Here is a 25,864-nt window from a genome sequence, read left to right on the forward strand (position 1 = left end):
TTTTAATGTTTTGATATTCTTGCATGTTTATTTTTTCAAATGAACATTAGTATTAATTAGTTTAGCTCTATACCACAAATTGATGGTATTTTTTATTAGGGTCTCATTATATTTATAACTTAGGAAGAAGTGACATCTCCATGTGGTTGAGATGTCGTAACAAGGAACAATGAATGCTTTATAGTCTGCATCATATAAGCTTTTAAGCAACTTTTGTTTAGAGGCAATTCCTTATGAATGTAAGTACTTTATTTACTTTTTCTGGCTAATGTAAATTCAGTTTTCCCTTTTATTATATTGTGGAATTGGTTATTGAGTACATTAATATTTATTTTATAAACTTCAATCTTGCTAAATTATTTTTAAAGTTTTGTTATTGATTCTCTAGGGCTTTCCAGATAAATTAGCATGTCACCTTCAAAGAAACCTTTTTTTAAAAAACTTTTTAATTTTTTATCATTAGGGCCACACCCTATGGCATATGGAGGTTCCCAGGCTAGGGGTCGAATTGGAGCTGCAGCTGCCAACCTACACCAGTCACAGCAATGCTGGATCCGAGCTGCATCTGCAACCTATGCAGCAGCTTATGGCAACGCCAGATCCTTAACCCACAGAGTAAGGCCAGGGATGGAACCCACGTCCTCATGGACATTAGTCGGATTCTTAACCCACTGAGCTACAACGGGAACTCCAAAAACTTTTATTTCTTTCCTATTATGCCTATATTTTCTTTTTCCTAATTGTATTGGTTCATATTTCCAGTACAATGTTAAATAGTGGAGATGGGAGTTCCCTGGTAGTCTAGCAGTTAAGGATCCAGCTTTATCACTGCTGTGGCATGAGTTAGATCCCTGGCCTGGGAACTTCTACATGCCACTGGAACAGAAAGGAAAAAAAAAAAAAATTGGAGAGACAATGGATACCTTCTGTTTCATTTTTTTTCCTCCATCCTTTCTGATCTTAGTGTTTCTCTATTAAGATGCTACTTTAGGATTAAGGTTATGTGTATAAATGTGTGAATGTGAGTGTATTTATGAAAATCATGTTAAGGAAGAATCTATCCATTCCTGTTTACTCAAAGGTTTTTATTAGGAATAGGTGTTGAACCTTGTCACAGACTTTCCCAGCACCTATAAATAGAATAATTGTTCTCCTTAGAGCTATTAATATTGTAAATCATATTAATAGAGTTCCAAATTTCGAATCATTCCTGTATTCCTTCTATAAAGCTCACTTCATCACAGCGTATTTTAATGTTAGAGGCTGCACAACATTTAGGATTTTGCACTGATATTCATAAATGTCTAACTTTCATCTTTCTGCACTATCATTATCAGGCTTAGAAATTGGTACTACTCTTGCTGCACAAAGATTAGAAAGTTTGCCTTCATTTTCTATGGTCTGAAATGATTCATACAGCATTGAGTCTATATGGTTTCTGAAAGGTTTTGTAGACTCCCTTGTGAAATCACTTGGGCCTGGTGTTTTGTGAGATACACCCCTGACAAATTTGTTTTTCCTTTTTCTTTTCTTTCTTTTTTTTTTTTTTTTTGCTTTCTAGGGCCGCACATATGGCATATGAAGTTCCCAGGCTAGGGGTTGAACTGGAGCAGCAGCTGCAGGCCTACGTCACAGCCACACCAGATCCGAGCTGCTTCTGTGACCTACACCGCAGTTCCTGGCAACACGGATCCTTAACCTACTGAGGGGGCCAGGGATTGAACCCGTATCCTCATGGATATTACTAGGGTTCATTACCACTGAGCCACGATGGGAACTCCTTTTTTTTTTTTTTTAATTGAGTCATAATTTTGGGGTTTTTGGTTGGGCCTGCAGCATGTGGAAGTTCCTTGGGCCAGGAATCAAACCTGCACCACAGCAGTGACCCAAGCTGCTGTAGTGACAATGCCAGATTCTTAACCTGATAGGCCACAAGGAACTCCCAGTTGAGGCATAATTTTTTCTTTTTTTGTCTTTCTTATGGCTGCAGCTGCAGCATACAGAGGTTCCCAGCCTAGGCGTCGAACTGGAGCTGCAGGTGCTGGTCCACACCACAGCCACAGCAACATCAGATCCAAGCTGTGTCTGTGACCTACACCACAGCTCATGGCAACGCCGGATCCTTAACCTACGGAGCAAGGTCAGAGATCAAACCTGCCTCCTCATGGATGCTAGTCAGATTTGTTTCCACTGAACCATAAAAGGAACTCCTGAGGTATAATTCTGAATGCACATCAAGATGCAGAATTTTTCTGTCACTCTAGAAAGCTCCCTCCTGCCCTCTACCAGTTTTTCTCCTCCCTTGGGTTTTAGCACCATTGGTTAATTTTGCATATATTTAAGATTGTACATAAATACAATAAAGTTACACAGACAAGTTTGTATCTATTTCACTCATCATAGTATTTTTGAGATTTATTTATGTTATTGCATGTATACTAGCTCATTGCTTCTTACTCCTCAGTAATATTGTGCTTTATCAATATATTCTCTATCAATATATTACTCTATTCTCCACCAAGATTTGACTACTATGAATAAAACTGCTATGAACATTCTTTTTTTTTCTCTATACTTGTATGGATTCATTTTTTCCTATGAACATTCTTGTACAAGGCTCTCTAACATGTGATAGGTTTCTACATTTCAAAATGTATCCTTTTGCTTTTTGCTTGGTTTCTTGAATGGGACCTACTGATATTTTCCTAATAGAGCAACACTTTTTGTGAATATCCAGTGTTTCAAATACAGCATATTCTACATCATTAGGATATAGTGATGGATATACCTGAAGGTCTACCTTATTTTGTGGTTCAGACTTTTCATATCCTTATTTTTTATCTATAACATCTATCTTGTGCTAAGAGAATTTAAAGTCTCCAATTTTTAGTGTTTCTTCTACTTGCATTTTTAATAGCTTCTGATTTACACAGACTGTTGCTGCAGGGGTCAAATCAGAGCTGCAGCTGCCAGCCTAGGTACGCCACAGTGGATCCGAGCTGTGTCTGCAACCTACACCACAGCTCACAACACCGGATCCTTAACTCATGGAGTGAGGCCAGGGATCAAACCTGCATCCTCATGGATACTAGGTCAGGTTCGTTACCACTGAGCCATAATGGGCACTGGTTTTGGTTTTTTTGATCCAATTTGAAAATATTTTTAATTCGTGAGGGAATCCTCAGCAATTATTGTACCATCATACCAGTGATATCATATCAATATCATATTATACCAGTGATATGACTGGTATGTTTGATTTCAATTCTGAAATATTATGATGAACTGCTGACTACATTACATAATATTTACACTATCATTTTTCACTTCATGATAGTTTTCTTTGGCTGGTCTTTAAAAAATTTCTTTCTGTATTTTGGAAGGTTTGTACTTTTTTTTTTCAGTGCTTACTTTTGAATTAGTCATTTACTGTTCCAGGTAACTTTTTTTTCTTTTTCTTTTTGCCTTTTTTGGCCTTTTCTAGGGCCGCTCCCGCGGCATATGGAGATTCCCAGGCTAGGGGTCCAATTGGAACTGTAGCCACCGGCCTACGCCAGAGCCACAGCAATGTGGGATCTGAGCTGCGTCTGCAACCTACACCCCAGCTCATGGCAATGCCGGATCCTTAACCCACTGAGCAAGGCCAGGGATTGAACCCGCAACCTCTTGGTTCCTAGTCAGATTCGTTAACCACTGAGCCACGATGGGAACTCCCCAGGTAACTTTTTTCTTATCTAACCTTTTCTTTCAGTTTCAGATGGTATCCTTTAAATCCTGAGTGATAGCTAAACATTGTCATCAATTATTTTGGTTTGTCTCCTTTTCTTTCCCTTTCCCCTCCCATATTTTTTAGCTGCATTCTTTCCGCTTTCTCAAAACCTGTAACAATTATGTACTCTTCTTTTATGTACGTCCCTACTTTTGGTTTTATCCTTAGTTCAAAAAGATATAAAATACTGTCAGTTTTTAGAAAATTTCCCAAATATCTTCTCTAGATGAAGGACATCCTTTAATTGTTTCCAGGAAGGACTAGAGAGTACAGTATTCTCTTAACTCTAGGCATGTTCAAAATTGATACTCTACAGTCTTGAAGGATAGTTGACTGGATATAGAATCTTTGGTTTTTCTTTCCTTATGCTTCTCCACTATTGTTTTGCTTTGTATATTGCTGCGTTTTTGTGGCCATGCCGACAGCATGCAGAAATTCCTGGGCCAGGGATCAGACCTGGACCACAGCAGTGACCTGAGCCACTGCAGTGACAATGCTGGATCCTTAATCTGCTAGGCCACAAGGTAACTCCCTGTATGTTGCTTTTGAGAAACCCGATACCATTCTAATTATCTGGTCCTTGTAAGTTATTTCATCTTTTTGCCTGGGGGTTGAGAATTTTTCTGTATCTTTAAGGTTGTATAGCTTTACTAGAATATATCCTAGAGTTTTATCTTGTTATGAACTTTTGATGTATTCAACATGCAGATCTTTTATTCCAGAAAGTTTTCTTGGATTATGGTTTTAAACATGGTTTTGTTTTTCCTTCTTGAGATGTCAATACATGTAAGACTTTTCAGAACCATCTTTCACTGAAACTGTAGATTAAAAAAAACTCACGTCCATTCTCTTGTTTTCCTGTTTTTCTTCTATGTCTTTTATTTTATTTGTGTTTGACTATTGTTTGCTGGGAAACTTGTAACTTAGTCTTCACCTCTCCTCCCCTTGCCCTCAGCATGTGGAAGTTCCCCAGCCAGGATCGAATGCAAGCCGTGGTAACGACAATGCTGGATCCTTAATGTGCTGAGCAACCAGGGAACTCCAGTCTTCATTTCTGATACTTTTTTCCTTCTCTTTTCTCAATTTACCCTAATCTGACTTTATTCCTTCCTGCTTTTTGTCCCTTTCTATTCTGTTTAAATATTGGTTTTGAGTATTATTGTGTCAATTTTCTTCTGCCTCACATTTTTTTTTGGTTGGGGGAGGAGAGATTTTCATCAGCCAATATGCTTAGATTTATATTGTTTTTTCTTTTTCTTTCTTTTTTTTTTTTTAGGGCTGCACCCACGGCATATGGAGGTTCCCAGGCTAGGGGTCGAATTGGAGTTAACAGCTGCTGGTCCACACCACAGCCACAGTAACACCATATCTGAGACGAAGTCTGTGACCTACACCACAGCTCACAGCAACACCAGATCCTTAATCCACTGATCGAGGCCAGGGATCGAACCTGCGTCCTCATGGATGCTAGTCAGATTCATTTCCACTGAGCCACGATGGGAACTCCTTCATGTTGTTTTTTCTTAAAGAGTTCTGTATGAATGTGACCCATTCTTTTCTATTCATTTCACAGTCAGGGTTCCTAATTTAAGAACACTGTCTTTCTTTTTCTGAAAGATTTTTTTTTTTCCTTCTTTCTCTTTATGACTTGAAGTCTTTATGTCTTCACTCCTTCCCTTAAAGCACTGCCTACACCACAGCCACAGCAACGCCAGATCCAAGCTACGTCTGCAACCTACACCTCAGCTCACAGCAACGCCGGATCCTTAACCCACTGAGCGAGGCTGAGGATCGAACCCGCAACCTCATGGTTCCTAGTCGGATTGGTTTTTGCTGTGCCACGACGGGAACTCCATGTGGTAATCTGTTTCTCAATGCTGAAGGCAGCGGTAACAAGTGATTTGTATGTGTTCTTTATTGGTTTATAGGTAGATGGGTGGGAAAATTACATCAGGCTTCTGCTTGTTCTCCAGACTTGGAAGTCTATACACATCTGAATAGTATGTTAGAATATATTAGAAATAGTTTAGAAGTATTTTTTTTTGCCATTTTTTTTTCTTTTGTCTTTTTAGGGCCATACCTGCAGCATACAGAGGTTCCCAGGCTAGGGGTCAAATTGGAGCTGTAGCTGCCAGCCTACACCACAGCTCACAGCAACGCCGGATCCTTAACCCACTAAGCAAGGCCAGGGATTGAACCTGCATCCTCATGGATACTAGCTGGGTTCGTTAACCACTGAGCCACGACGGGAACTCCTCTTTTGCCATTTTCTAAAACATTTCACATGTCACACAATAGATTCACTTTTTGTATTACCTCACAGTTTTCCAGAGTATAAATCTTTTTCATTTTTATCAAATTCGATTCAGAATCACATCATAAATCCCTAATAACTTTATGAACCATTTTTTGTTACCGATTTGTACAAAGTCTGTTATGATTAGTAATACAAGTATTACAACTAACAAGATGCTCAGTATGTGCCAGAGACATTTTTAAACACTTAACTTGTAGTACTGCACGTAGTCCTTACAACTATTATTACTTCCATTTTACAGACGAGGAAGCAGAGGTTCAAATCTGCAGAAGGTCATAAAGCTAAAATGAACACTAACAATATGAATCCAGGGAATAATGTTCAATTTTAACATTTCCTCTTTTTTCTTTCTTAATTATGGTGCTATGAACTAACTTCTATAAGCACAGAAAACAAAGATCAAATAAAATTGTTTCAGATAATGTGCCTTTTGGAACACTTTACTTTTCAAAATAAAATAATCATGTTAGACGACTACTCAAGGGCTTGAATATAAGAGGACAGAACGATTACAGATGAGAAAACTCTTCCTAATATTAGGGCATATACAGTAACTCCTCATTCACCACAGAGGAAGTCAAAAGATAATATCTAAAGTTCATACACCAAGTAACATAAGGCTAATATTTAGAATTATAGAGACAGATACTAAATCAAAAAGATAAAAAAACTAAGTTGTCTCATGAAAGCTGAAATGGATAAGCAATGAGATCCTGCTGTATAGCACTGGGAACTATATCCAGTCACTTATGATGGAGCATTATAACGTGAGAAAAAAGAACATATACATGTATGTGTGACTGGGTCTTCTTGCTGTACAGTAGAAAATTGACAGAACACTGAAAACCAGCTATAATGGAAAAAATCAAAATCATTATATTAAAAAAAAAACTGAACTGGAAAGAGAAAGAAATGCTGCAAGGTATCCTTTTGGGGTGTACTTTTGTATTACTGTTTGCATGATACTATCCAGTGTGTGTATTACTTTTAATTTTTTTTTTTGGCTGTGCCTGTGGCATGTGGAAGTTCCTGGAAGAAAGATGGAACCCACGGCACAGCAGTGACCTGAGCCGCCGCAGTGACAATGCTGGATCCTTAACCCATTGTGCCACAAGAGAGCTCCACTTTTGATTTTTATAAAGTATGAACTATCTCTAAAAAATTCAATAAACTGGTAAAAATTGAGACTGATATCTGGCATTGAGCAATTTTTTCTGTGGGAGAAACAGCACTCATGTATGCTTGGTATGAAGGCAAATATATGCTATCTTTTTGGAAGGCAATTTGTATTACTTAACGAAAATTTAAAAATAAGTATGCCTTTTGATCAGGGAATTTTGCTTTTAGGAATCTGAAATACTCACAGGACACAGGAATCTATGTGGAAGGATATTTCTTACAGTAATAATGTAATAGTGACAAACCGAAAGCAATCTAATCATCATTAGGGGAATGATTAACAACAGGTAAAACACTGAGTGAAAAAAAGCGAACTGCCAAATATGAATAGCATGACTCATTTTTTACCAAAAGAAACAATACATGCTGGTATATGCACAGACTGATATATCCATGTTTGTTTACGCATTTAGAAAGATCCCAAAAGGAAAAGCTAAACTATTAACAAGGTGAGAATGGGCTGAGAGGATAATTTTATCTTTTCCTTTTCATTTTCTTTTTTTCATTTATTTATTTATTGTCTTTTTTTTTTTTTTTTTTTAGGGCAGCACCCACGGCATATGGAGGTTCCCAGGCTAGGGGTCTATTCGGAGCTGTAGCTGCAGGCCTACACCACAGCCGCAGCAACATCAGATCCAAGCAGCGTCTGTGACCTACACCACAGCTCACAGCAACGTCAGATCCTTAACCCACTGACCGAGGCCAGGGATTGAACTGGCAACCTCATGGTTCCTAGTTGGATTCGTTTCCACTGTGCCACAAAGGGAACTCCTCTTTTATTTATTTTTTGTCTTTTTAGGGCCGTACCTGAGGCATAAGGAGGTTCCCAGGCTAGGGGTCAAATTGGAGCTGTAGCTGCTGGCCTACGCCACAGCCATAGCAAGGTCAGATCTGAGTTGCGTCTGTGAACCACACCACAGCTCATGGCAATGCAAGATCCTTAACCCACTGAGCGAAGCCAGGAACCAAACCCAAGTCCTCATGTATGCTAGTCAGATTTGTTTATGCTGAGCCAGGATAGGAACTCCCCATTTTCTTTTTTTAAACAGCAAATATGCAACACTTCCATAATGAAAAATCAAACAGAGGTTGTTATATGACAAAACGTAGGAAGAAGTCATCTATCATAGAATTTCATTTTCCTAACATGACTGCCACACTGACGAACCTTCTTCCTTATAAAACTCTTACAGAGAAATTAAAAAGTATATCCATTAACTTATTTATATAATCACCCACAGGTTCTAATAAAAGTGTAAATCTCTCCAGGATTTTACAGAAAATACTTGAGATTCTAAATGCAAACATGTAATAAGAAATATGCAACCAAGTAATAAGAGAATGATCTCAATATGAATAAGCCAATTAACACTTAACCAGCTCTCCATTATCAGCACCAAGAGGGTACAGTGGCCCACATAATTTTCAAAGTTTTATATTTAGTCATGGACTACAAGTTTTCTAGAACCATAAGTTTGAAAGTTGTGTGTGTGAACTGACCGAGTACGAAATAAGAACTCACAGATCCTCTGTGACGACTGGACTCAATAGCAGCTGGGGAGCTACTTTGCTTTTGCTGGTCTCTTCCTCACTCCACTATCAGAACACAATTCACTGGACTAAACAGAAGTGCATTCATGCTTTCTAAGCTTACTATTAGAAGAAAAGTAAATGCTATGGATTTGGGATTGTTAGGTTTTTGTTTCCCACAAGTTCATTGTGAAAGAAAGAATATATCCATGTCAATGATACAATCATTGAATCAGCACCAATCGAGCTATAATATCCTGAAATTTTTTTTTTGTCTTTTTGTCATTTCTTGGGCTGCTCCCACAGCATATGGAGGTTCCCAGGCTAGGGATCGAATCGGAGTTGTAGCCGCCGGCCTACGCCAGAGCCACAGCAACGCAGGATCCGAGCCGCGTCTGCGACCTACACCACAGCTCACGGCAATGCCGGATCCTTAACCCACTGGGCAAGGGCAGGGATCGAACCCGCAACCTCATGGCTCCTAATTGGATTCGTTAACCACTGCGCCACGACGGGAACTCCAATATCCTGAATATTTCACCTACAGAAACTGAAAAGTACCCAGGGAAGGAGAGAAGACAATATTCAATATTCTACATGGCAATAGTCTAACATTTAAAGCCACAGTGAGCAAAAGGAAGCTAATCTTTGATACATAACAAACACAAATCTCTTTGGGTTCAAGTTCTGGTTCTACTACCTAGGACTTTGGATGTAACAGTTACTTGGGTCCCAGTTTCCCTCTCTTCTAAATAAGTAAAACACCACTTACCACACAGGAAGGACGTATGAAAAATAAAATAATTCACATGAATGGGCTTTCAGTTCTTCAGAGGAAAGTTATGAATCCTTAAGTATGAACCTGAAAAGCTAATTAAAAATAAGATGATTTTGTCAAAATTAAGTTTGAAATGCAGTAGCCTAGAAGGTCTTTAAGATCAGCTATTAACTCTACTCCAAATGAAAGAATTCACACTAAGGCTGGGCTGTGGTGTAAATGTAATTTAAGCAATCAAACAAGATCATTTATTACTAATGTTAATGCAGCAAAAATAAGTTAAATACATCATTTAGCATCATGTTGATTTGATACACCTAAAAATACTGATGTAAAATGGTGATATTCTCTTGGTGTTCATCTTTAAAAAATTTATCTGGAGCTTGTTGCTCAAAAGATATATAATCACTGAACAATAATAACTATAGGGTATTAATAATGGAAAAATTAAAACATAGTTAAACACATGTGTACCCAAGGAGGTTATTAATCTGGTGTATAAAATAATCTGAAACTAGCTAATTATAGTTTTGAAGTCTAATGTAAAATAACAGATAATATTATCCAATATTTACTGAGCAACATATGCAAATCATTATACTAGGCACTAGAACTACAAAAAGGTATTAAACTTAACAAGCATGTCCTTAAACTAGACTACATACTATGGCCAAATATTTGGGAGGATAAGAAATTACTAAATTAAATAATAAGTATTGTGTACAACCAATTCTATAATTTAAGTAGGAATTAGATAATAGAGTGAAAAGGGAAAAAAGAAAAAGAAATTCTGGAAAGATATCTTAACACTTTATCCTTCACAGCAACCCACACTTTCTTATACAGTAGCCATCACAAATGACTGGAGGTTTACAGAAACCTTGGGAGGAAGGCAGGGCTGATGCCTGGCCCTTATTTTAGAGGAGGAAAATGAACCTCAAAGAGATTACGCAACTTGCCAGAGATCACAGGTCAGGAGGTGGCAGAGCTATATAGCCCGGCCAGTCTGCCAACTTTGTCCTGAGCTCGTTTCTGCTACACTGTATTTTAGGCTATCAATACCAAAGTGAGAACTAGAAGGGAGCTCAGAAATCTTCTAATGCAGTGTTTCTCTAACCAAACTGAAAAAAACCTTTCTGAAGAATGCAATCCTAGTCTCCAATGCAGACATACTGAATGATAAACCTCTGGGAGAGGTTTTGTATTTTTACAACATCCCCAAGAGAAGATTCTGCTGATAAGCTTGCTCTATATCTGCATATTCATTGTGGCAGACGTGGCTATTTAAATTCACACTGATTAAATAAAATTAAAAATTGGGTTCCTCAGTCACTTTTAAGTGCTCAGCAGCCACAGGTGGCTAGTGGCCACCATGCAGGTGGCACAGATTCAGGACATTTCAATCACTGCAGAAAATTCTATCGGATAATGTTAATTATAGACCAACCCTTCCACTCTAAGGATAAGAAAACTGAGGTACAAGACCTTGTCAACAAGGGCTATGAAGATAGTGGAGAATTGAAATGCTAACCTAGTCTGCCAGTGTTCCTCTTACTAGATCACTTCATCCCATCTCAAATTCAGGGTTTACTTTCTTTCCATCCTTCTTTGTGGGATGCAACAAAGCAAGAAGAGAAATTCTAAATTTGTGGGGGAAAAAAGTCCTATATAAAAGTTTTATTCAAATTTCATGATTAAATCTAAAACAATCTGCAATTTCTGCATAAAATTAAAGTGGCCTTGGAGAGTTAAGAATATCCTACTGTTAGGAAGCATATCTTAGCCTTGTTTAACCATTATTAAGTACGTCCTCTTTTATGGGCCTGATGTTTTTATCTTTCGTTTTTCAAATCCTGGACAAACGACACATTTTACCTCACCTACCTTAACATTATAAATGTGGAAAAGTGAAATCTTATTTAGCAAACATTTTAAAGATGAAAAACTCAGAAGCAAGAAGCAACCAAATGAAGTGACTTGTCTAATTTTAGGATGTGGTCATTCAAACCACTGAGAACTCTTGGCTTTTGGTAACCTAGTGGCTTAGTATTTATGACATTAATATGTTGTTTTCACTTCTAAGCTATAGTTTTACCTTCCTTTGACTATTGCGTTACATTTAAAACAATTTAAATTCCAAGGTAACGAAGGGTTTGAAGCCTCTGAACAACCAAGAAGGTTTTTACAGGAATTAAGTCAACATATAACCAGCCATGAAAATACAATGTAGTGTCTTCTTTAAAAATAAAACCAGTCATTCCTGTCTAGTATGTTTGGAATGCAAATGTCTCCAAAGTCACTCAACTTAAATCATGACAGTTCATGTTTGAAGGGAACAGTTCCATTAACTTTTATCAGTACCTAGTATTCAGTCTCAGGTTAAATCTTAGTGACTAGATTTAGAGAAAACATCACATGTCAAAGCGTATATGAAGTTAAAAATTGGACAGTTAAAAGATATGGTCCAATATCAGATACTTAAGAACAGATACTTATTCAAGACAGTTTTTGCCATACTGTGCACCAGAACCTTGGAGTATGGGCTTCTACATAAATAGAAATTCTTGTTATTCAGAGAAGGAGGTGGTGCAAAAAAGGACAACTATTTTCTTTCTCAACACTCACTGGTGTTGAAGTAAATAAACAAACAAAAAAAACCCAGTGTAAATACATTAGAGCAGAGAAACAGTCTCCGAGTCATAAAAAGGGGGAGAGACAAAAATTTCTGTGCTCTAACATTTTAAACAACAGACTGGGAGTTCAAAGTGAAATTTATTCTCTGGCTTTTACAACCAATTCATTACTTCGACATTTTATCTGTTATGTCTTCACTCTCACTTCACCATATTAGGAAGAGGAAAACATGTGCCCCCAAGATTCCTATGCCAATAAAACTACTTTGGAAGCAGCATAGCTCACCAAATGAAGAACATCAAGAAAATGCTAAGTGACAAAAGTAGAACTGAACTATCTCAACTTCTGAGTGATAATCCCTGGAACAGGTTAATGCAAGGAGCATTAAAAAATATTGCAAACTCTACGCAAATGTTAAAGTGTTGCAAAAAATTCAAATATCATAAAAAACTGGAGGGAAAAAAAGAAATAAACGAAAGTACTGTGAAAAGAGGGCCCTGAGAAGGAAGCTTGATTGAAGCACACAGGTCAAAGGGAGGTGGGGAGGGGGCCTGCAGTACTTCCGTTCTCCCCTCTACCAAGAGGCAATTTTAGGCATCCTTAAGTGACTGAGGCAACAAGACATGTGCTTTGAAACAGGAGTACTACGGAGATGGTCTTGAAATGTCCAACTTAGAGAAAACAACCATGAAATCCCCAGATCATATTTCTCAAGCTTCCTGTAGAAAAATATCAACTATGCTCACACATCGAAGCCAGCTCATTTGACCTCATCTAGACAAGTCTTCAGACAGCCCTCACTCTCTCTCCAGCCCGCCTTCCTTCACTTCCCTGCTGTTGCTTTCCTGGCACACAAAATATAGGCCAGTGAGCGGTGGGTGGGTGAGGAGGATGTGAGAGAAAATATGAGAAGTAAAAACGGAATCCACTTAACAGGGACATTAATGAGTCTCATAAGGGCAGGCCAGCAACAATCAGAAATGAACGGAAAGGGCTTTCCTGGGAAGCAGCGAGCGCGTCTGTAAGGGTTGGGGCAGAGGCCAGGCTACCTACCACTTTTCAGAGAGGCTGCACGGGGGCCGGCTGCCTTGGGTGACCTCTACTGTCTCTTCCGACTCTGAAATGTTAGGATTCTCACTTCACAAAAGGGAAAGCGACGGTCATAAAGCCCTCCGCCTTAGGACCCTTGTAAATAGGCTGCCTCGTCGGCAGCTTCCCAAACACCACTCCCACCTCTCCCTCCCACACGTGCCCACCCCGCCCCCTTTCAATTTTTCCACCTCCACGTGCGAAACGCCTCGCAGCACTCGCCCCACAGCGGAGAGCGCCTTCCCCTGCAAAGCACCGAAACTCTGCCCCCCTGGGAGAGGTGAGGCGTCCACTCTGCGACCCTGAGCGGCCAAAAAAGGAACTCTCAAATCCAGTCTGCCCCCCTCGCAGTCAGAGCTGATGGAGGAGGGGGGCGGGACGCAAAGAATAACTTTCTTCTAAAATTTCTTGTCCAGAAAGCGGAGGCGGGGGGGGGGGGGAGAGAGAGAGAGAGAGAGAGAGAGAGAGAGAGAGAGAGAGAACCCCGAACAGTCCGGGGCTGAGCGGGTGGGGGGAGGGGAAACCCCCTCTCCCCGCATCGTTTAACGGCCGGCAGGGGGGAGGGGGACTCCGGAGGTGAAGGGGGCGTGGGATGGAGAAGCAGGCCAGGGAGCAGGGTCAGGGAGCTGCAGGGGTTCCTGAGGTTGGGGAGCTGCGGGCGTCCCCCCCACCTGGCACACAAAGCAGCTGCCGCGCTCGGCTCTCACCAGATCCTTTGTGTTTTCCATCAGGGCCTCATGGGTAGGGGTTGTCCGTGCTCCCCAGGCCCGCGGCGCCCCCTCCCGAGCTGGGGGCAGACGCCTCTGCCCAGGACTATGGCGACTACAGGGGGGGCCCCGGATGGGCCCAGACCGGTGGCAGCTGCGGCAGCCCCCGGATTTCCCCCCTTTAACTCGGGTGGCCCCAGGATATCAACAACATTAGCATAGCCCTCCCTCCCTAGCGCGCCTGCGCCGTGACCCGCGCCCCGATTGGCCCACTTCCCTACATACCCTCCTCTCAGTCTTCCAGCATGGGACCCTCTGCAGGCTCCGTACTCCACGGGCCGTACCAAGACGAAGGGGTGGAAAAGGCAATTGGGGCTCGTGTAAGTCAAGTGGTTAAAAAGTCAGGAAGGAAAGGAGAAGTTTCATCCCGTCACCTCAGTTTATACCCTAGCATTCTTGCGTTCCTTTCAATCACTTGTAGCTGCGAAGTTGTGTTGGAAAAAAATTCCCACTCCAGTTACGACGCTTCCCCCTCTACTCGGAAGATTGGTCTTCCCGGAGGAACTCCCACACGGGGAGGAGCTCTTGCGGGGAGTGGGCGTTACGTAGAGCGAGAGAGTGTTGGTCACGTGCTCACAGGCGTTGCAGGCTCTTTCCGGCCTCCGGCAGCCCCAGCCGCAGCGGAAAGCGAGGGGCCTCAGCGCATGCGCAGTGAGGTTCCACGTGAGCGCCCGCGTTCCTTCTCAAACCCAAGGATGCCGCCGGAACCGAGGAGCCGAGCGAGACCGGACAGGAGAGCCGGAGTGAGACCGGGCCGGAAGACCCAAGTGAAGCCGGGCCGGAGAGCTGGACTGGGGCGGGCTGGGCCGCCCCGAAAGGCTGCTGCTTCATCCCAGCGGCAACCGCCGGCCCCGCCGGGAGCAGCGGCCGCTGCGATAGCAATCGCGGCGGAGGAGGAGAGACGGCTCCGGCAGCGGAATCGCTTGAGGCTGGAGGAGGACAAGCCGGCCGTGGAGCAGTGCTTGGAGGAGCTGGTCTTCGGCGATGTGTTGGACGACGAGGACGCGCTGCTGCGGCGTCTGCGGGGCCCGCGGGTGAGGAAGGCCGAGGCGCGCGGGCTGGGCGCTCGGTGGGCGGTGAGTCTCCAGGGGCGGAGCCTGGGAGACCTGCGGCGCAGAGGAGCTCTCAGGTGGGAGGGAGCCGGGAACGCGGGCGCCCAGGAGTGCCACTCTGAAAGTCTCCGGAGGGCGGAGACAGCGCTTCACTCCCTTGGGAACCGCTTTCCCAGGTATCCAGCAGGCGCTCAATACATATTAATCTGTGTTGAAAGTCTTAAGCATTTTTCGCGGCTCAACCCCATCATCTTCTTCTAAACTCGGTGCTTCTTTCCGCTTGGCCGTTCAGTAGCCTGCCTCAATATCTTGTGATTCGGGGATTCCACCTCGTTTGTGGAGTAAGAATTCATGGGCACGGGCCTGAGAGTCTGTTTTAACAGTTTATCCATGATAGATTAGCTAGCTTTTGAGAACGATCTTGCCTTCGTCTAGCCAGTAAATCTCTGTGGGCCAGTTTGGCACCAGATACTTTTCCTGGCATTGAGAACCCTGCATGATATTTTTTTGCACACTTTTTGCCTCTTTTTTTTTTTAAATCCTGAACCTGTCTTTTATTCCAAGGTAGGCTATTTCTAGGCATTCTCTAGGCACTGGAAGAGAAACAGCAATGCATGAAAACATCCCTTCCTTCTTGGCCCTTTTGTGTTAGTGGTAGAGGCAGAAGATAAAGTTCAGGTATGTCCGTGAAGTGCTGAAGAGAAAAAATAAAGGTATTCGAGAAAGGGAGATAAGTGTGTGTAGAGGAGGCCTATGAAATTTTACATCGGGTGGCCAAGCAAAGCCTTACTGAAAATTACTCTATTTGATAAGTGAATATGGACCTATTAAGTATTAGTTGATTGCCAGAACTTTCTTTGGGTGCTTATGGGAGAGGTTGCAGAATCTATTTGGGAGATAGAGAAATACTACTGAAAAAATGCTGAACTGGGTGACAGTTTCCCAGACAGAAAAAGAAACAGTCTCGTGAGTTGGGGTTTGTAGGGCTTTGGAGGATCACAGGCCAGGAATGGAGCAAGTAGAAATCATCTGGGCATTTTTATTTATTTATTTATTTATTATTTTTTGTGTGTGTGTTTTTGCCATTTTTAGGCCTGCTCCCACGGCATGTGGACGTTCCCAGGCTAGGGGTCGAATCAGAGCTGTAGCTGCCGGCCACAGCCACAGCAACAGCAACTCCAGGTCTGAGCCACATCTGCAACCCACACCACAGCTCATGGCAAAGCCAGATCCGTAACCCACTGAGTGAGGCCAGGGATCGAACCCACAATCTCATGGTTCCTAGTGGGATTCATTAGCCACTGAGCCACAAAGGGAACTCCCATCTGGACATTTTTAACATGTGGTTTGGGGAAAGCTCAAACTTACTTAAGGGAAAATCTCATGGTTGAGATTTAGATTTGATTGTATGGTATAAAGTTTCTTAAAGAGGTAGGTGGTCAAGAATAGTGAAGAAAAGCAGAGAAAAGGTATTTCTAAGAATATGGGATATAAATTATGACATTCAATTGTGTTATTTTACCTTTAATGTTAGTCTGCCTCTGGTCCCATGATTTCTGCGGTTCTATGATTTTCCCTGCTCCCTTCTTCTTCTGTCAGTTTACCTTTTCTGATCTTGGTTTTTTTCCTTTTAGCAAGTTGACTTTTTCTCGTGGACTGTTCCATCTTCCATCTCCTGTCTAGTGGGTGGTGCCGTTCTCTGATCGCATTTTTTATTCCAGCCTCGGGCTTTTGCTGTGGTTGCATTCAGGCCCCATTATTTCTTCGGAGGGCCTTAAAACCAAAGCATTCTACAAGCCATTTGACTACAGAGTGTCCTTGTCTCCCACCAAGGGGTATGAAAGACTCAGTGCTTGTAGGCATTTTGTCTCCTCTAGGTTCAAGTACAGGAAGACTCAGGCGACTCGGAAGTGGAGAATGAAGCAAAAGATAATTTTCCACCTCAAAAGAAGCCAGTTTGGCTGGATGAAGAAGATGAAGATGAGGAGATGTAGGTTGCCTAATTTTTCTTTAAGAATCCCTCGGGATATTTCAGAAGTTATTTTGCAGAGTTTAAGAAAGTTTTCCTAATATGTGATTATGTGAAGGCTTGAAAAAAATACTGGAAAGTAGAGCAAAAATGATTCATAATCCCACAGCCACAGCAACATGGGATCCATGTCTGCTACCTGCACCACAGCTCAGGGCAATGCCAGATCCTTAACTCAGTGAGTGAGGCCAGGGATCAAATCCACACCCTCATGGATCATCGTCAGGTTCATTACCACGAACCACAATGGGCACTCCTCAGTTATTTAAGAGAGATTATTTGAGGTAGAATTACTTAACATATTTTTCAAAAAATTTTTCTGTTTTTTTTTTTGCTTTTTAGAGCTGTACCCACGGCATATGGAGGCTCCCAGGCTAAGGGTCAAATCGGAGCTGCAGCTCCCAAGGAGAACCACTGTTATATACATATACTGGTATATCTCTCTCTCTCTCCTATCCCGTATACAAAAGCTAAGAGAGCAGTGTTTGGGGTCAGACTTGGGTTTACCTCCTGATTTGGCCAGTTCCTAACTGACCATGGGCAAGATTGGAACCCACCTTTGTTCATTTGTAAAATGGAGGTAATAATACCTATATAAGAAGGCTCTTGAGATTAAATGAAATAGTGTTTGTAGTGCTCTTAACACAATGCCTGAATTTGAGAAAAGGCTAAAAAAAAGTTAGCTTATATGCACAATGTGTATTTTAATAGGTAAATGTATTGCAAGCATTTCTTGGCACTTTAAAAAAAGCTTTATAAGCATTTTAAATGGATATATTATAGTCCTTATATGACTAAATATTTAACCATAATTTATGTAGTTTTTGTTGGAGATATATATATATATATATATATATATATATATATATATTTATTTATTTATTTTTTTTTTTAAAGGGCCGCACTTGTGGCATAGGGAGGTTCCCAGGCTAGGGGTCGAATCAGAGCTACATCTGCCGGCCTATGCCACAGCAACATGGGATCCAGGCCACATCTGTGACGTACACCACAGCCCACAGCAACGCCGGATCCTTAACCCACTGAGCAAGGCCAGTGATCAAACCCTCAGCCTCATGGTTCCGAGTTGGATTCACTTCCACTATACCATAATGGGAACTCCTAGATATACTCTTACTTTTTTAGGCATCGAGATGAGCATTTTTATGCATAAACCTTTTTCTGTTTTTTCAATTATTATTGTTATTTTTGCTTTTTAGGGCTGCACCTGCACCATATGGAAGTTCTCAGGCTAGGGGTTGGATGGGATCTGCAGTTGTTGGCCTCCCCACAGCCACAGCAACATGGGATCCAAGCCATGTCTGCTACCTGCACCACAGCTCAGGGCAGTGCCGGATCCTTAACTTGCTGAGTGAGGCCAGGGTTCAAATCCGCATCCTCATGGATCCTAATCGGGTTCATTACCACGAGCCACAATGGGAACTCCTCAGTTATTTAAGAGAGATTATTTGAGGTAGAATTACTTAATCAAAGAACATATTTAAAAAAAATATATATGTATATATATATATATTTTTTTGCTTTTTAGGGCTATACCTATGGCACATGGAGGCTCCCAGGCTAAGGGTCAAATCGGAGCTGCAGCTGCTGGCCTGCACTACTGCCACAGCAACTCAGAATCCGAGCTATGTCTGCGACCTCAGCTCACGGTGACGCTAGATCCTTAACCCACTGAGCAGGGCCAGGGATCAAACCCGAGTCCCCAGGGATACTAGTTGGGTTTGTTCCTGCTAAGCCTTGATAGGAACTCTTTCTGCTGATATTTTTAATTAACTCCTTTATTTTTTTTTCTGGTTTCTCCTGTGGCATGTGGAAATTCCTGGGCCAAGGATGCTAGATCCTCAACCCACTGAGCCAGGCCGGCGATTGAACTGGCACTTCCACAGAGACAAGTTGAATCATTAACCCACTGTGCCACAGTGGGAATCCCAAAGAGCAGGCATTTTTAAGGTTCTTGATAAATACAGGCTGACCCTGAGGGTCTACCAATTTACCTTACATCGAAAGGGGTCCGTTTCACTTCATTTTAAAAGCATGATTTCTCTTTTTTCGAACTTTGTCCGTTTTATTTATTTATTTTTTTGGCCATGCTGTGGCCTATGGAATTCCCGGGCCTAGGGGTTGAACCTGCATCTTGGCACTGCTGCTGATTCCATTATGCCATAGCAGGAACTCCCACATGTTACAAATCTTGACCCTTATTGTTTGCTCAAGATACTAAATGCAACAACTGTTTATGTTGATTCTTTAAAAGTTATTTAAAGCACGCTGTTCCATTTTTTACAGGGTCGACATGATGAACAACCGTTTTCGGAAAGATATGATGAAAAATGCCAGCGAAAGTAAACTTTCCAAAGATGAGCTTCAAAAGAGACTTAAAGAAGAGTAAGTACACTTCATGTGATTTACTAAGTGGTATTTATAACCGGTACTTTTTTTTTTTTTTTTTTTGATTCACTCAGTGTTTGGCTATAAGCAGCCTCAGACTCTTTAGTAGTCAGACTTCCATTTTCAAGTAAAAGCATTGCTCATGGAAGACATGATTACATTTTAGCATGAGGGGGAGGGAATGCAACAAGTCCAAAAAGTTTTGGATAAATACTTGTAATCCCACCATCCAAATATAATCAGTGATACTGTCATTTACTTGTTTGTTCATTGGTATATGGTAAACTATCTCTTTTCCACAACTTCTAGGTTCTTTCAGTTGAACAGAACTGGGAAATACATATTTTAAAATAATTTCTTTTTCTTTGTCTTTTTAGGGCCACACCTGTGGCATAGGGAGGTTCCCAGGCTAGGGGTCGAATCTGAGATGTAGCTGCCTGCCTACACCACAGCTCACAGCAACTCGGGGTCCTTAACCCACTGAGTGAGGCCAGGGATTAAACCTGCCTCCTCATGGATACTAGTTGGGTTTGTTACCGCTCACCCATGATGGGAACTCCTTAAAATGATGATTTTATGTTGATACTTTCAATTCAAACTTAACAGACCTTTAAAAGTATTTTAAAATATTTTTCTTTGTACTGAGAACATTTTTTAATTCCTAGAGATTCATTGCATTATCACTTTTTTTGAAAGTAGATTCCTCAAGGTATAATTTACATATAGTGAAATTCACTTTTAAATTTTGAATTTAAATTCAAATCCTATGAATTTTGTTAAGCACGTGTAGTCATTATAAGTACCATATGGTAACAACGTATGGAAACAAGATACAGAACATTCCTTTCACCCAAAAAGTTCACTTACAGGTCTTGGGTAGTCAACCCTCTCTCCTCCTCTTCTAACTCCTTCAGCCCCTGACAACCACTGATCCATTTTATGTCTTTATAAATTTGCCTTTTCCAGAATGTTATATAAATACAGTAATACAGTGTATAGTCCTTTGAATCTGTTAAACCCATTTAGTGAATTTATTACTTCAGGTATTTTCCAGTTTGAGAGGAAACCTAGACCTTTTGTTGTGTTCAGTTCTTATTTTTCCTTTTATAACTTTGTTTAAATACTTGAAAATATTTGTATTCACTCTTTTAAAGTCATTGTGTACTAATTCTATCAGGTCTGTCTTTAGCTGTTGCATTGTCTCTTGGCTGCCTTTTTTTTTTTTTTTTCCTCCTTTTTACCACCATACCTGTGGCATATGGAAGCTCCTGGACTAGGGGTTGAATTGGAGCTGCAGCTGAAGCCTCTGCCACAGCCGCAGCAACACTGTATCTGAGCTGCCTCTGTGACCTACACTACAGCTTGTGGCAATACTGGATCCTTAACCCATTGAGCAAGGCCAGGGATTGAACCTGCATCCTCACAGATAGTGTTGGGTCCATAACACCTGAGCTACAATGGAAACTCCTTGACTGCTTTTTCTTCTGGTTATGGCTCATGTTTTTCTGTTTCTCTGCATATGTAGTAATTTTGATTGGATTCTGGGCAGTGTTCATGTTGTTCAGTGTCTGGATTTTGTTTCCTGCTTTTAATGAGTGTTGAACTTTGCCTTGGCAGGCAGTTGATTGACTTGGAAACCAGTTTGATCCTTTCAAGATTTTTTTTTTCTTTTTTTTGCTTTTTAGGGCCTTGGGTGTGGCATATGGAAATTCCTTGGCTAGGGATTGAATTGGAGCTACAGGTGCTGGTCTCCAACACAGCTCACAGCAATGCTGGATCCTTAACCCACTGACCAAGGCCAGGGATCGAACCTGCATCCTCATGGGTACTAGTTGGACTCGTTACCACTGAGCTACAACGGGAACGTCCTCAAAATTTGTTTTTAGCTTTCTTCTAAGGGAGCATTTATTCTAAGCTAGGTTTGCCCCATTATTAAGGTATGACCTTTCTGATATCTCTACTGAATGCCCTGAGAGTGTTCAAGGGCATTCCCTCTGACAGGTTGATCTCAAGTGTCTGAGCTTTGGTTCAGTGCAACTTACAGCTCCCTAGTAATTCTTTGCTTGATTTTATGGAGTTTCATCCTAAGAGTGTGAAGCTTGGTATTCAGACCCAATGACCCTGGTGTAGCTTTTTGGAGCTCTTTGTCTTTCTCTTCTACAGTTGACTGCCCCTTCAAATTTCTGTTGTCTCTACCTCGCCCACGTCTGATGTTTTTCTCCTCGTCTCTGTGTAAAGGTCTTACAAAAATGACTTGAGGGGAAAATCCCAGGGATGGCAGGGTTCACCTTGTTATTTTCTTTCTCTTAGGGATCATAGTCCTATGTTGCCTTTTGTCCAATTTCTGAAAATATATTCATTCATATGTTTTGGCTGCTTTTCTAGTTAGTTATGGCTAAGTGAGCTTAGTTAGGTGGACTTGTCTGTAATTCTGCATTAAACAATTAGAATGATTCTTCGCATGCTTCCGGATACCAACCCTTCAGATTTTAACTTTCATCCTTCTCCTGAAGCTTACTTTTTCCAGGGTGAAATGCTCCTGTTTTATTCAAAGGCTATATGATAAATTTGTGTATTTTACCAACGTGGTATATATATATATTTTTTTCCAGACATGTTCTTGTGTTGCACTCTGTGTACTATGTAGCGTTGATTTATAACCACAAAGCGATTTCTTTACCTAGTCCCAAGGTCTGGTGTGTTGATATGAGCAACTTATTTGCAGCCGTGTAACTAGATGTGAATAATCAACCACACATCCATAGCCAGGTGTCCTGTATTCAGAACTACTTTAGATGGTTTAGAAGTTCATGAAAGTTTCCAATTTAGGCAAGTTGGGACTATGCTGTGTGAGTAACCTGTGCTTCAAGATAATAACTTCTTTGAAAACAGATTCTATTCATCCTCTTAAGGATGATCTCTGACCTATGCTCTTTTGATGTGTTAAGCTCTGTAAAAATATGTGATTACTACAAAATGTTGTATTTTTGCTTAGATTCCAGCATGCCATGGGGGGTGTGCCTGCCTGGGCAGAGACCAGTAGGCGGAAAACATCTTCAGATGGTAAGTATTGACACCTCTGTTTAAGTTGGTAAATAGATCCCTGTTCTGTTATTATTTGAGCTGTCTCATGAAGCTCATTAAAACCTAGGTGTTTAAAATGTTTTGTTTGTTTTTTAATGTCTGGTTTTGAAGTGTACCATTTTTCTGAGGGAAGCCTTTTTATTTACAGTAGTGTGTAAGGCTTACTTCATTGCATATTCTCCACGCGAAAAGAGAATAGTGGACGAATCTTCTCATGTGTTTTCTCAGCAGAACTATGTTGCATTGTGGCATAGGGTTAAGTGAAAACGAGTGGAGTATTCTTCCTTGGTTCAGAGCCCCTTCTGAAGCATCGGACCTCGCTGTCCACGAGGCAGTGGAATGTTTTCTAAGGCGCACATGTTAGGTCAGGCCCAGATGGTTACTCACTTCATACAAACCTGTTTTCCAACTCCAGATTTTAAGTTGGACTGGAACCAAAACACTCTTCTTAGTTTAGACATTAAAGCATGGATGGTTTTGGCGAAGGTGTAATTTGAGTGCTTTGGAGTTACAAATTTTAGACTTGAAATTGACCTTCGAAGTCCTTAAGGGACTTGAGAGTATATCCTTGTATGTAATGCAGGCACTCCTTTCTTTGCATCCCTGGTATCTGATGAACTTCTCTTTCATTACCGTCTTCACTTCTCTCTCCCTTCTCCCCATGCCTGTCAGTCCTCATGGTCTTCAAGTATAGGGAGCCCTTGCAAGGAGCCAGCTGTTTTATGTAATTCTTGCAGTCAGTTAAGTAGAAATCCACCCTCTGGTTTCCAGTGCTTAAGAGGATGAAGGGCTCTTAATAAGTCAGCCTGTAATGTGCTCCTCATTGGACTCTTTGTTCCCCTGTTCTCCTTTTCTTGAAGAATTAGTTGTTACAGGTTTTTTTTTTTTTTTTCATTATTTTGAAATTTAACCTCCCAACATTCTGGAGTCCTACCTTTTAAAGAGATGTAATTTTATCTTTCTTACAAACTTTTCTGTTATTTGAGACATGATTTTTCCAAGTTTTTTAATATATTAATCATTTCTTGTCCTTTGGCTGTTTTTGCGTGACCAATTTTCAAACCTTGGTCACCACTTTTCCCTCCTAGATGAAATTTAATTTTATTATCCATTTTAGAATATTGCATTCATAGAACCACAGCATTTTATTTTATTTTTTGGCTGCACTTGTGGCACGTGGAAGTTCCTAGGTCAGGAATCGAACCCAAGCCACAGCTGTGACCTGTGCTACAGCTGCAACAATGCTGGATCCTTAACCTGGGAACTCCTAGAATTTTTTTTTTTAAGGGCTGCACCTGCGGCATAAGGAGGTTCCCAGGCTAGGGGTCTAATTGGAGCTGTTGCTGCTGGCCTGTGCCACAGCCATGCCAGATCCGAGCTACATCTGTGACCTACACCATAGCTCATGGCAACACCTGATCCTTAACCACTGCTTGAGGCCAGGGGTCGAACCCACGTCCTCATGGATCCTGGTCAGGTTGTTAACCGCTGAGGCAAGACGGGAACTCAGTAGAATTTTTTTTTTTGTTTTTCTTCTTTTTACTGCTGCACCTGTGGTACATGGACGTATCTGTTTCAGGGATTGAATCTGAGCCACAGTTTCGACAACGCTAGATCCTTGATCCCACTATGCTGGGCCAGGGATCGAACCTGTGCCTCTGCAGCTATCCAGACCTCTGCCATTGGATTCTTAACCCACTGTGCCATGGCAGGAACTCCTATTTTTATTTTTTATTATTTTCCTTCTAGTTTTTTTAGGATATAACTGACACATAGCATTGTGTAAGTTTAAGGTGTGCAGCATGATGATTTGACTTATATCATGAAATCGTTACCACAATAAGTTCAGTGAATATCCATTATCTTATATAGATACAAAAATTAAAGAAATAAGTAAGAAAAATATTTTTACTTGTAATGAGAAGTCTTAGGATTTACTGTCTAAGCAACTTTCATATGTTACATACAGCAGAGTTGTAGTTACCATGTTGTACATTATATCCCTAGTACTTATTTATCTTATAAATAAGTTTGTACCTTTTGACTTCATCCAGCTCCGCTTTACCTTACCCACCACCTGTGGTAAATCTGATCTCTTTCTGAGTTTTAAAAAAAATTATGTCTGGAGTTCCCGTCGTGGCGCAGTGGTTAACGAATCCGACTAGGAACCATGAGGTTGCGGGTTCGATCCCTGCCCTTGCTCAGTGGGTTAACGATCTGGTGTTGCCGTGAGCTGTGGTGTAGGTTGCAGACGCGGCTTGGATCCCGAGTTGCTGTGGCTCTGGCATAGGCCAGGGGCTGCAGCTCCGATTTGACCCCTAGCCTGGGAACCTCCATATGCTGTAGGAGCGGCCCAAAGAAATAGCAAAAAAAAAAAGACAAAAAATTATGTCTGGTAATTCCACTATCTAGATCTCCTATGAGGATTGTTTTTCCTTAGATTTTGAGTCAGATTATTTTACCTTGTCATAACTGACCTCATTATATTTCATTGAGTGGTGGACGTTGTATATGAAAAATAATACTGATTAATTAGAGGCCAAGGACAGGGATATCTTTTTCCAGAGAATTTATATATTTGTTTTTGGGTAGCTGGCTGGGCAGCGGGCACTAGCATCCTAAAGCATCTTGTTTTATTGAGAGTGTGAGGATTCAAAGCTGGGTTTCAGTTCCTGGGAGATGTTCTTTGATTTCACCTTTTTTTTTTTGCCATTTCTTGGGCTGCTCCCACGGCATATGGGAGGTTCCCAGGCTAGGGGATCGAATCGGGAGCTGTAGCTGCCAGCCTACGCCAGAGCCACAGCAACGCGGGATCCGAGCCGAGTCTGCAACCTACACCACAGCTCACGGCAACGCCGGATTGTTAACCCACTGAGCAAGGGCAGGGATCGAACCCGAGACCTCATGGTTCCTGGTCGGATTCGTTAACCACTGCGCCACGACGGGAACTCCCTGATTTCACCTTTAATTTTATGTGTAGTCTTTTATGGCAGCAATCCAGAGCCTGATGGTTTGCCAGACCTCTTAGGAACCTTAGAGGGCTTTTGGTGCTGGTTTTTGCCCACGTAACCCTGCAAGTGTTTTAAACACTATGCTTAGCTTCTCAGCTTTCTTTGCTAGAATCATCCGTCATATCCAGGGGAAAAGCAGCCCTATTACCACTCTTTGAAGTTCTGATACATAGTTTGCTGACATTGATCTTTGAATCAGCTAAAAGTTCTAGTTCTTTT

At 41.4% G+C, this 25,864-nt stretch overlaps 2 protein-coding genes across 16 annotated transcripts in view; one reads left to right on the plus strand and one right to left on the minus strand.

Moving 5' to 3' along the window:
- MBTD1 (mbt domain containing 1) overlaps positions 1–14,547 on the minus strand; it is a 73,761-nt gene extending 59,214 nt beyond the window's left edge. For 3 of the 15 annotated variants that reach the window (XM_047759164.1, XM_047759163.1, XM_047759162.1), the window contains exon 1: positions 14,004–14,255. In XM_047759164.1, the coding sequence (XP_047615120.1) occupies positions 14,004–14,024 (21 nt within the window). In that variant the 5' untranslated portion in view covers positions 14,025–14,255. Of the gene's footprint in view, positions 1–9,567; positions 9,666–13,260; positions 13,345–14,003; positions 14,256–14,288 lie in introns of those variants that run through there. The other 12 variants (XM_047759171.1, XM_047759166.1, XM_047759175.1 and 9 more) reach the window with 9 other exon arrangements.
- Positions 14,548–14,652: 105 nt separating this feature from the next.
- Positions 14,653–25,864, plus strand: part of UTP18 (UTP18 small subunit processome component) — a 37,737-nt gene continuing 26,525 nt past the window's right edge. The window contains exons 1-4 of the mRNA XM_047759181.1: positions 14,653–15,097; positions 16,993–17,105; positions 19,449–19,547; positions 22,546–22,613. Coding sequence (XP_047615137.1) covers positions 14,708–15,097; positions 16,993–17,105; positions 19,449–19,547; positions 22,546–22,613 — 670 coding nt within the window. The 5' untranslated portion in view covers positions 14,653–14,707. The remainder of the gene's footprint in view (positions 15,098–16,992; positions 17,106–19,448; positions 19,548–22,545; positions 22,614–25,864) is intronic.

This window comes from Phacochoerus africanus, chromosome 14 (genome assembly GCF_016906955.1).
Source record: "Phacochoerus africanus isolate WHEZ1 chromosome 14, ROS_Pafr_v1, whole genome shotgun sequence".
Lineage (NCBI taxonomy): Eukaryota > Metazoa > Chordata > Mammalia > Artiodactyla > Suidae > Phacochoerus > Phacochoerus africanus.